Here is a 12,500-nt window from a genome sequence, read left to right on the forward strand (position 1 = left end):
GGATCCATCAACCATCAACCACCCTGGTGGCTTAAAGAAGTCCCTTTTATAGCCAGAGCCTTCCACTTAGATACACTGCGTCCTCATCGATTGGTTGGACAAGATCACCTCTCCCATTGGATGAATCTCAAGCTGCATAGACAATGTTCATTTAAATTATATGGGTAGAAAGACTGAGGGTGTACATGTAAACTGGGAGTCACCGACTAGACAATGGCTACTAAGGTAATTACATTATCAACACACAACTACAATACAATGGTTACTGGAAATGTCTGGAGAACAATACGTCTAGCTTTCAGTGGCCAACACAATTACATTGAGTCAACAAGAGTCTTGTAAAAACAATGAGGGACTTCTCCCCCATCTATAGACAATCAATCATGCTGTCTGGCTGGATTTTAAGAAACTTTAACCCATGAGAGTCCATGTCGTCACAGGCGTCTCCCTCGTTAACCTGTAATCAATGAAGTAGTTAAAAGGTCTGGGGTTGATTACAGGTGTGTGGTTTTGCATTTGGAAGCTGTTGCTGTGACCAGACAACATGCGGTCTAAGGAACTCTCAATTGAGGTGAAGCAGAACATCCTGAGGCTGAAAAAAAAGAAAAAATCCATCAGCGAGATGGCAGACATGCTTGGAGTAGCAAAATCAACAGTCGGGTACATTCTGAGAAAAAAGGAATTGACTGGTGAGCTTGGGAACTCAAAAAGGCCTGGGCATCCACGGATGACAACAGTGGTAGATGATCGCCGCATACTTTCTTTGGTGAAGAAGAACCCGTTCACAACATCAACTGAACTCCAGAACACTCTCAGTGAAGTAGGTGTATCTGTCTCTAAGTCAACAGTAAAGAGAAGACTCCATGAAAGTAAATACAAAGGGTTCACATCTAGATGCAAACCATTCATCAATTCCAAAAATAGACAGGCCAGAGTTAAATTTGCTGAAAAACACCTCATGAAGCCAGCTCAGTTCTGGAAAAGTATTCTATGGACAGATGAGACAAAGATCAACCTGTACCAGAATGATGGGAAGAAAAAAGTTTGGAGAAGAAAGGGAACGGCACATGATCCAAGGCACACCACATCCTCTGTAAAACATGGTGGAGGCAACGTGATGGCATGGGCATGCATGGCTTTCAATGGCACTGGGTCACTTGTGTTTATTGATGACATAACAGCAGACAAGAGTAGCCGGATGAATTCTGAAGTGTACCGGGATATACTTTCAGCCCAGATTCAGCCAAATGCCGCAAAGTTAATCGGACGGCGCTTCATAGTACAGATGGACAATGACCCCAAGCATACAGCCAAAGCTACCCAGGAGTTCATGAGTGCAAAAAAGTGGAACATTCTGCAATGGCCAAGTCAATCACCAGATCTTAACCCAATTGAGCATGCATTTCACTTGCTCAAATCCATACTTAAGACCGAAAGACCCACAAACAAGCAAGACCTGAAGGCTGCGGCTGTAAAGGCCTGGCAAAGCATTAAGAAGGAGGAAACCCAACGTTTGGTGATGTCCATGGGTTCCAGACTTAAGGCAGTGATTGCCTCAAAAGGATTCGCAACAAAATATTGAAAATAAACCAAACCCAAACAAAAAATATTTTTATTTGTCCAATTACTTTTGACCTCCTAAAATGTGGAGTGTTTGTAAAGAAATGTGTACAATTCCTACAATCAGATATTTTTGTTCAAACCTTCAAATTAAACGTTACAATCTGCACTTGAATTCTGTTGTAGAGGTTTCATTTCAAATCCAATGTGGTGGCATGCAGAGCCCAACTCGCGAAAATTGTGTCACTGTCCAAATATTTCTGGACCTAACTGTGTGTAATATGTGTGTGTGTGTGTGTGTGTGTGTGTGTTAGATAGATAGATAGATAGATATATTTTATTTATATATATAATGTAGAACCGAGGTAATTATATTAGTCCGGCCCTCTAAAACCATCCCAATTTCTTATGCGGCCCCATGGAAAAATTAATTGCCCACCCCTGTATTAGATGCAACAACCTAGGAACTTTACCTAGCTCATCCTGAATGCCCTGGTGCGGTGGCAAACGGGGTAATAGGAGGTTAATAACAGCTCTCAGCTGCCATTAAGCCCTAGATTAGTAATGGGAGGTGCCTGAGACCCCCATTACTAATCTGTAAGTGAAAAGAAATACATACAAACACCCCAAAACATCCTTTATTTGAAATAAAATACAAAAAAGCCCTTTCACCACTTTATTAACCCCCAAAACACCCAAGTCCACGCAAGGTTCCACGACGATTCCAGCTCTGCTACATCTGAAGTGACAGCGTGTTGGCACAAAAGGCGACCACTCGCTGTGAGCTTCACGTAGAGAATGAATGAGCCGCGCCATAAGCAGTGACGTCACTCAGGTTATTATTGGTCCTCCACTTGTGACTGCAGGCAACCTGACCTAAGGTGACCTCACCTCAGGTGAGGTCACGAAGTTCACAGACCTGCATCTCCTGGCAGACAACTGCATATTATTTTTTTTTTTTTTTTTTTTTTTTTTTGCCAAGAGATGCAGATTTGGTGCAGAAATGTCTACACCATGTTTCTGCACACAATCTACACTTCCTGCAAAAAAAAAACACATCCAAACACCATGCGGTTTTGATGTGATGTTGATGAAGTTTTATTTATTTATGGCGTGAACATTTCCGCATCAAATCTGCATCTCTTGGCCAAAAAATGCACAAAAACAGTTCTGATGCCGTTTTGGTGTGGTTTTCTTCCAGGAGGTGCAAATTTTGTGCTGAAATGTCAGCTACACTGAGTGACTTCACCGCTCACAACTGCGGCTGTCAGTCTCTGCCTGAAACCCACAGCGTGCAGACATGCTCTGTACCCGTGCGCTGTGACATCAGTACCTATGTAGCAGAACCAGAATGATCGTGGGACCTTGTCCGGATTACGTGGGAACTGGGTACTTGGGGTTAATAAAGGGGTGAAAGAAAGCAATTTTTTTTTTTCTTTTTATCCCAAATAAAGGATTTTTTCAGTGTTTGTTTTTTCTTTTCACTTAGGCTAGTTTCACACTTGCGTTGAACGGCATCCATTGCTAGCCGCCGCCTTGAGGAATTACGGTAACCGTTGCAAGAAACCATTTTATTCCTCACAGACTTCTATTAGCTACGGATAGCAACGGATGGCTTTGCGTTGCATCCGTCAGCCGATACTGCGTTGCATCCACCTGGCGGATGGAATGCTGCATGTAGCCTTTTTTTGTGCTTGGCGGAGCGTCAAAAAAACGCAACCGGCAGGATTCCGTCGGCGTCCGTTGTTTTTAGAATGGATGTCTATGGTGGTGGATTCTGTTAGAATCCGTCATTTGACGTATTCCGTTAACGCTACAGTCTTTACACAACTGCGCATGCCCAGGTGTGTAAAGTTTAGGAAAAAACCTATAACGGATTGCGTTATTTTGTATGATCCGTTGTGCCACTATATGCAACCCATCCATTGCATCCGTCAAACAATGCAATGCAACGGATGCCGTTCAACGCAAGTGTGAAACTAGCCTTTCAGATTAGTAATGGGGGGGTCTCATAGGCGCCTCCCATTACTAATCAATGTCTTAGTGGCAGCTGTGGCCTTTCATTAACCCCTGATGTTACCTCTATTGCCACCACAGCAATTGGATGCGACAACTCGGAGAGGGCAGCTGCTGGCTTTTTTTTTTTTTAATCAAACATATTTTAATAGGCAAAATAAAGTCATAACCGATCATGGCATCATCAAGATACAATATTAAGTCAAGGTTCACTATCTTTATATAACTTTAAAACAGCCCATCCCGTTTACCCCCACCCCCGTCCCACTATCCCCTTAAGGCCGGTGTCACACTTGCGATTTGACTCGCACATATCTGTCAAGGACTCACTCTCCTTACAGGAGCGGGTCGGTTGCATGCATCTCTATGCAACAACCCGCTCCTGTGAGGCGATTGCGCAAGTCTTGCGGTGCCTCACCCGGCACGGACTCACTCTCAAGTGTGACACCGGCCTAACTAAGCCTCCCTGGTGAGAAAAATTTGCAATACAAGTCATTCCAAATACAAGATCATAAATGCAAACAAGGCCTAAGCCACACGGCGAGAAAAACGGTGCGAGTGGAGTGCTATAAAACATCGCATTCCCCTCGGACCAATATTAGCGTGTGTCAGCACACATGAGCGATTATTTTCTTTTTCGCTCCTAATTGGGAGACCCAGACAATTGGGTGTATAGCTACTGCCTCCGGAGGCCGCACAAAGTACTACACTTAAAAGTGTAAGGCCCCTCCCCTTCTGGCTATACACCCTCCCGTAGGAGTACGGATTCCTCAGTTTTAGCTTTGTGCGAAGGAGGTCACACACGCACGCATAGCTCCATTGTTTTTAGTCAGCAGCAGCTGCTGACTATGTCGGATGGAAGAAAAGAGGGCCCATACAGGGCCCCCAGCATGCTCCCTTCTCACCCCACTGTATGTCGGAGGTGTTTGTAAGGTTGAGGTACCCATTGCGGGTACGGAGGCTGGAGCCCACATGCTGATTCCTTCCCCATCCCTTTTTACAGGGCTCTGGGTGAAGTGGGATTTACTGGTCTCCAGGCACGGAGACCGTGCTCCATCTACAGCCCCTGGAGAAGATGCTGGATTGGAGCGGAGTACATCAGGGACATGGCCCTGCTTCCTCAAGGTACTCTGTGTCCCCGTGCATTTCGCGCTCACACCGCAGCATGCTGGGTGTTGTAGTGCGCCGGGGACATCAGCGCTGCGGCGCTTGTGCCATGGCCTCATTTCAGCTTCGCTGAAGCGGGCACACTTTTGGGGAACGGTCGCGCCGGCCGCTGGGACTGCGGCGCGGCTGGCACTTGTGGTGCGCCGGGGACTTCAGCGCGGGCCGCGCTTTTACGGCGGCCGCGCTGATAACTCGAGTCCCCGGCTTTTGCGGCCTGGTTCCGTTCGTTCCCGCCCCCAGACCTGCCAGTCAGGAGAGGGGCGGGACGCTGGTCAGTGCATCAGCGCTGAGGGCTGGAGTCGTTTTTACATACTCCAGCCCTCACAATAGGCACAGAGGGGACACTGTTTCCCGCACTTTTGTTTGGGAACTCCCACGGGCCGCCCCTCTCCACAGACGCCGGCAGCCATTCCTGCTGACACGCTGAGCTGCAGAGGGGAGCCGGGGAGACCCAGACAAGGAATTCTGCGCCTCTTACCCGCTATTCAGCGGGCGGTAAGCAGCCCTCCGGGCTCACCCCCTCTTGTGCCAGTAGTAACCTTAGTATTTTGTTCCTGCAAATACTTTGTACTGCATAGCGCTGGTCGCCTTTTGGCTATAGACTCTCTCACATTGCAGAGAGCCAACAGCATGTCGTCCACAAAACGCAAGGGTGCCAAGGCACAGACATTATATGCTTCCTGTACCGCATGTGGGATTTTTCTACCGGCAGGCTCCAATGACCCCCATTGTGTGCAGTGCTCGGCCCCTGTGGCACTTGCACAGCCGGGACCTCCGCTGGACGTGACCCAGGGTGTACCACCTGTGAATGCTGTCCAAGTGACAGGAACTGAGTTTACAGCTTTTGCTGACAGAATGTCTCTCACTATGTCACAAATTCTTGACACATTGCGGGCTAGGCCTGTACTTCAGGCCACGGACACTGTGCAATCATTGCCCCCTGGTCCCCCTCAGCTGAATTACTTCCAAGCTCCGGGACGGGCACATACACCTCAGGGTGAAGACTCTGACTCGGACGATGGTCCCAGGCAACCTAAGCGGGCTCGCTATGAGAGGCCTTCACATTCATCTCAATGGTCAGGATCCCAGCGAGATGAATCTATGGGTGATGAGGCGGACGTAACTGATCAGGATTCTGATCCTGGGACCGCTCTCAATCTAGATACACCAGATGGTGACGCCATAGTTAATGATCTTATAGCATCCATCAATAAGATGTTAAATATTTCTCCACCAGCTCCTCTTGTAGAGGAGTCAGCTTCGCAGCACGAGAGAATCCATTTCAGATATCCCAAGCGTACATTAAGCACTTTTCTGGACCACGCTGACTTTAGAGACGCAATCCAGAAACCCCACGCTTATCCGGAAAGGCGTTTTTCTAAACGGCTTAAAGATACACGCTATCCTTTTCCCCCTGAGGTGGTCAAGGGTTGGACCCAGTGTCCAAAAGTGGATCCTCCAATTTCCAGGCTTGCAGCTAGATCCTTGGTTGCAGTTGAAGATGGAGCGGCACTTAAAGATGCCACTGACAGGCAGATGGAGCTCTGGCTGAAATCCATCTATGAAGCTATTGGAGCGTCGTTAGCGCCATCTTTTGCTGCCGTATGGGCACTCCAAGCTATCTCAGCCGGGCTTGTGCAAGTCGACTCAGTCACACGTGCATTTGCCCCGCAGGTAGCACCATTGACCTCGCAAATGGCGGCATTCGCGTCGTACGCGATTAATGCTGTTCTTGACGCTACAAGCCGTACGGCAGTGGCGTCAGCCAACTCCGTTGTTTTGCGTAGGGCCCTGTGGTTGAGACATTGGAAGGCAGATTCTCATTCCAAGAAGTGCTTAACCAATTTGCCTTTTTCTCGTGACCGATTGTTTGGAGAGCGTTTGGATGAAATCATCAAACACTCCAAGGGTAAGGACTCATCCTTACCGCAACACAGACAAAACAAACCCCAACAGAGGAGGGGTCAGTCTGGTTATCGGTCCTTTCGAGGACCGGGCAGGTCCCAATTTTCCTCGTCAAAAAAGACTCAAAAAGATCAGAGACGCTCAGATTCTTGGAGGTCTCAGTCACGCCCAAAAAAGACAGCCGGAGGAACCGTTGCCAAGACGGCGTCCTCATGACTTGCAGTCTCCGATTCCCACACCCTCGGTCGGTGGGAGGCTTTCCCACTTTGGCGACATTTGGCTGTCACGCGTCAAAGACCGTTGGGTGAGGGATATTCTGTCTCACGGGTACAGGATAGAGTTCAGTTCTCGTCCGCCAACTCGTTTCTTCAGAACTTCTCCACCACCAGACCGAGCCGATGCTCTGTTGCAGGCGGTGGCCGCTCTAAAGGCGGAAGGAGTGGTGACCTCCGTCCCTCTTCAGGAACAAGGTCACGGTTTTTACTCCAATCTGTTTGTGGTCCCAAAAAAGGACGGATCGTATCGACCCGTCCTGGATCTAAAGTTGCTCAACAGACACGTAAAAGTCAGGAGGTTCCGGATGGAATCCCTACGCTCCGTCATAGCCTCAATGTCTCAAGGAGATTTTCTAGCATCAATAGACATCAAAGATGCGTATCTCCACGTGCCGATTGCGCCAGAGCATCAGCGTTTCCTACGCTTCGTCATACACGACGAACACCTGCAGTTCGTAGCGTTACCTTTCGGTCTGGCAACAGCCCCCCGGGTCTTCACCAAGGTCATGGCAGCAGTAGTAGCTGTCCTGCACTCGCAAGGTCACTCGGTCATCCCGTATCTAGACGACCTGCTTATAAAGGCACCCTCTCAAGAGGCATGCCAACACAGTCTGAAAGTGGCACTAGACACTCTCCAGAGTTTCGGGTGGATTATCAACTTTCCAAAGTCTCATCTAACCCCGACCCAATCACTGACTTATCTTGGCATGGAGTTTCATACTCTCTCAGCGATAGTGAAGCTTCCACTGGACAAGCAGTGTTCGCTGCGGACAGGAGTGCAATCTCTCCTTCAGAGCCAGTCACACTCACTGAGGCGCCTCATGCATTTCCTAGGAAAGATGGTAGCAGCAATGGAGGCGGTCCCGTTCGCGCAGTTTCATCTGCGCCCTCTACAATGGGACATTCTACGCCAATGGGATGGGAAGTCGACGTCCCTCGACAGGACTGTCTCCCTCTCTCAGACTGCCAAGGACTCTCTGCGTTGGTGGCTTCTCCCCACCTCATTGTCACAGGGAAAGTCGTTCCTACCCCCATCCTGGGCAGTGGTCACGACGGATGCGAGCCTATCAGGGTGGGGAGCGGTGTTTCTCCACCACAGGGCTCAGGGGACGTGGACTCAGGAAGAGTCCACCCTGCAGATCAATGTTCTGGAAATCAGAGCAGTCTATCTTGCTCTGCGAGCCTTCCAACAATGGCTGGAAGGCAAGCAGATTCGGATTCAGTCGGACAATTCCACGGCGGTGGCGTACATCAACCACCAAGGGGGAACACGCAGTCGCCAAGCCTTTCAAGAAGTCCGGCGGATTTTGACGTGGGTGGAAAGCAAAGCGTCCACCATATCCGCAGTTCACATCCCAGGCGTGGAAAACTGGGAAGCAGACTTTCTCAGTCGCCAGGGCATGGACGCAGGGGAATGGTCCCTTCACCCGGACGTGTTTCAGCAGATCTGTTGCCGCTGGGGGACGCCGGACGTCGATCTGATGGCGTCACGGCACAACAACAAGGTCCCAGTTTTCATGGCACGGTCTCACGATCACCGAGCGCTGGCGGCAGACGCCTTGGTTCAGGATTGGTCGCAATTCCGACTACCCTATGTGTTCCCACCTCTAGCATTGTTGCCCAGAGTTCTCCGGAAAATCAGGTCCGACTGCCATCGAGCCATTCTCGTCGCTCCAGACTGGCCAAGAAGGTCGTGGTACCCGGATCTGTGGCATCTCACGGTAGGCCAACCATGGGCACTACCAGACCGTCCAGATTTGCTGTCTCAAGGGCCGTTTTTCCATCTGAATTCTGCGGCCCTGAACCTGACTGTGTGGCCATTGAGTCCTGGATCCTAGCGGCCTCAGGTTTATCTCATGAAGTAGTTGCCACAATGAGACAGGCTAGAAAACCATCCTCAGCTAAGATCTATCACAGGACGTGGAAGATATTCTTAGCTTGGTGCTCGGCTCAGAGGGTTTCTCCCTGGCCATTTGCATTGCCAATTTTTCTTTCCTTCCTGCAGTCTGGGTTGGAAAAAGGTTTGTCGCTTAGCTCTCTTAAGGGTCAAGTCTCCGCGCTATCCGTATTCTTTCAGAAGCGCTTGGCACGGCTTTCTAAAGTACGCACGTTTCTCCAAGGAGTTTGTCATATCGTTCCTCCTTACAGACGGCCATTGGAACCCTGGGATCTAAACAAGGTTCTCATTGCTCTCCAGAAGCCGCCTTTCGAGCCTTTGAAAGAGGTTTCCCTTTCTCGGCTTTCACAAAAAGTGGTTTTTCTTGTGGCGGTCACGTCTCTTCGTAGAGTGTCCGAGCTAGCGGCGTTATCTTGCAAATCTCCCTTCCTGGTGTTTCACCAAGACAAGGTAGTACTGCGTCCAATTCCAGAGTTTCTCCCAAGGTGGTTTCTTCCTTTCATCTCAATCAGGATATCACTTTGCCATCTTTGTGTCCGCATCCAGTTCACCAATTTGAAAAAGGTTTACATCTGTTGGACCTGGTGAGAGCACTCAGGATTTACATTTCTCGCACGGCGCCTATGCGCCGTTCTGATGCGCTCTTTGTCCTAGTCGCTGGTCAGCATACGGGATCGCAAGCTTCCAAATCCACCCTGGCGCGGTGGATCAAGGAACCAATTCTTCACACATACCGTTCTGCTGGGCTTCCGATTCCATCTGGACTGAAGGCCCATTCTACCAGAGCCGTGGGTGCGTCCTGGGCATTGCGGCATCAGGCTACGGCTCAGCAGGTGTGCCAGGCGGCTACCTGGTCGAGTCTGCACACGTTTACCAAACACTATCAAGTGCATACCTACGCTTCGGCAGATGCCAGCCTAGGTAGACAGGTCCTTCAGGCGGCGGTGGCCCACCTGTAGGAAAGGGCTGCCTGACAGCCCGATCACGAGGTATCTTTTTACCCACCCAGGGACTGCTTTTGGACGTCCCAATTGTCTGGGTCTCCCAATTAGGAGCGAAAAAGAAGGGAATTTTGTTTACTTACCGTAAATTCCTTTTCTTCTAGCTCCAATTGGGAGACCCAGCACCCGCCCTATTGTTCTTAGGGTTTCGTTTTTCGGGTGCACATGTTGTTCATGTTGTTTCTTAAGTTCTCCGATCTTGTTATCGGATTGAATTTGTTTTTTGAAACTGTTATTGGCTTTCCTCCTTCTTGCTTTGGTACTAAAACTGAGGAATCCGTACTCCTACGGGAGGGTGTATAGCCAGAAGGGGAGGGGCCTTACACTTTTAAGTGTAGTACTTTGTGCGGCCTCCGGAGGCAGTAGCTATACACCCAATTGTCTGGGTCTCCCAATTGGAGCTAGAAGAAAAGGAATTTACGGTAAGTAAACAAAATTCCCTTCTTCTCAGCCCTAATCGGACCGAGAAAACAATCGCAGCATGCTGCGATTGTAAGCTGAGACTCTTTCTCTCGCACCCATTCAAGTGAATGGGGCGAGAAAAAAAATCGCACTACACTCGCTAGTGCAGTGCGAGAATGGCAATAGCCGGCAACGCAGGAGAGAGGGAGAGAAATCCCTCCCTCCCCTCCTGAGTGCCGGCCCGCCCCCCTCAGCTGAGGTCTGCTCGCACGAACGGACCTCAGTTGCAAGGACACACGCATGACACTCGGCTCTGCTCTACTGCCAGCGTGAGCAGAGTGTCATGCAAGGGGATCGCAGTAGTCCCCGTGTGGCCCCAGCCTTAAAGACCACATCGCTGGCAAGCTCATCAGAAACCACGGAACGACTTTGTATCCACTCACCCCATTGTTTACCAAACTTTGGAATGGCGCCTCTTTTGATATACAGTGGAACCTCGGTTTACGAGTAACCCGGTTTGCTAGCATTTCGCTATGAGCAAAGCTTACTGTAAATTTGTAACTCAGTTTACAAGCAACCTTTGCTGTACAAGCAAATACTCACCGCACACACCTCCGGTTTCATAGTTTAACTGCGCTCCGACCCGCTCTTGCAGTTCGTGTGTGTGTATATATATATATGTATGTATGTATGTATGTATGTATGTATGTATGTATGTATGTATGTATGTATGTATGTATGTATGTATGTATGTATGTATGTGTGTGTGTGTGTGTGTGTGTGTGTGTGTGTGTGTGTGTGTGTGTGTGTATGTATGTATGTATGTATGTATGTGTGTGTGTGTGTGTGTGTGTATGTATGTATATATTTATATATTATTATTAATAATAATAATAATAATATTATTATTATTATTATTATTATTATTATTATTATTATTATTATTATTATTATTATTATTATTATTATTATTATTATTATTTATATATGTGTATATATATGTATATATATGTATGTGTGTGTGTGTATATATATATATGTGTATGTATGTACGTACACCCCTCACCTTACCTTCCGTTACATCGCCGGCCTCATGGTTCTTGTAGTCCACCGGTACAGGAGGAGTATCGGGTAACCATTGCGACGATGGAGGAACTTCTGCTGTCAGCTGACCAATCAGAGGCCAGCTGCTCCTGCCTTTGACATCAGCGCTCTGGCAGCGGAAGCTCCGGCATCTGTCGCGATGGTTACCCAGTACATAGTGTACTGGCGGACTACAGGAACAATGAGGCCGGCGCGGGAACGGACGTTGAGGTGAGCATAATGTGTGTGTGTTTGTGCATGTGTGGAATGGCACAATAGGGGTCCAGGATGGGACATTGAACAAGTTGTGGAACGAATTGTCTGAGCTTGCATTATTTCCTATGGGAAATTTTGCTTTGCTAGACGAGTATCTTGGTTTACAAGCACACTCCCAGAACGGATTGCTCTCGTAAACCAAGGTTCCTCTGTATGTTCTTTCCTCCATTAAAATGGTGTTTTTTTGTTTTTTGTGTTTGTTTTTTTTTTTTTTTAAACCTTTTTGGTGCTAATGCAAATTATTTTGATGTGTAAAATAAAGTTTTTATTCTTCCATCCCTGCCTACGTCCGCTGGATTGTCTTTTTTCATGGGGAATTTCCGCACAGAAAACTCAACGTACCCACAAGATAAATTGACATGCTAAGAATTAGGAAAAACACACCACAGACCAGTCTCCGCAGTATAAAGAAGCACAGTGTGCCTGAAATTTCTATAAATCACATCCACTTTGAACTGTAAAACACTGGGGTTTTCTTTTTTTATGCAGTGAAAATGCACTGTCAAAAACACTTAAAAAATGCACCCTGGGCACTTACCCTTAGATTACTATTTTGCTCTTTTTTTTTCTGAACAAAATTGAAACATTTTTAATCATTCTTAATTTGCAGCATTTTTCTACACCTGACGAAAACCTTTAGACAATACTGTACACGTGTGGTATTATAGGCATTTTATTAGAAAGAATGAGAAGTGGTAAGTCACAGCTGCCTGAGAAACTGGATTTTACTTAGGATGTTAAAAACCTGTGTCTCTGGCAGTTTTTGATTTTCAGATGATCATGTACTAGTACACCTACATTATTATTGTGTATCAATTATTGTGTTTTGTTTCACAGGAAGGGTGGAAGCCGCTGATACACCTCTGTGCAGCCAGAACCATCCACATCTTCTGGCTGTAATTCAAAAGAACCAGATGG

The 12,500-nt window shown here is 47.8% G+C and overlaps 1 protein-coding gene across 1 annotated transcript in view; it reads left to right on the forward strand.

The window, feature by feature from the left end:
* The window catches only part of LOC142295372 (mitochondrial ubiquitin ligase activator of nfkb 1-A-like), a 61,699-nt gene that overhangs the window by 20,987 nt on the left and 28,212 nt on the right, over nucleotides 1-12,500 (forward strand). The window contains exon 3 of the mRNA XM_075338475.1: nucleotides 12,420-12,500. This exon is cut by the window's right edge and continues 40 nt beyond it. Within this exon, the coding sequence (XP_075194590.1) occupies nucleotides 12,420-12,500 (81 nt within the window). The remainder of the gene's footprint in view (nucleotides 1-12,419) is intronic.

The sequence above is a fragment of the Anomaloglossus baeobatrachus genome, chromosome 3 (genome assembly GCF_048569485.1).
Source record: "Anomaloglossus baeobatrachus isolate aAnoBae1 chromosome 3, aAnoBae1.hap1, whole genome shotgun sequence".
Taxonomy (NCBI): Eukaryota; Metazoa; Chordata; class Amphibia; order Anura; family Aromobatidae; genus Anomaloglossus; species Anomaloglossus baeobatrachus.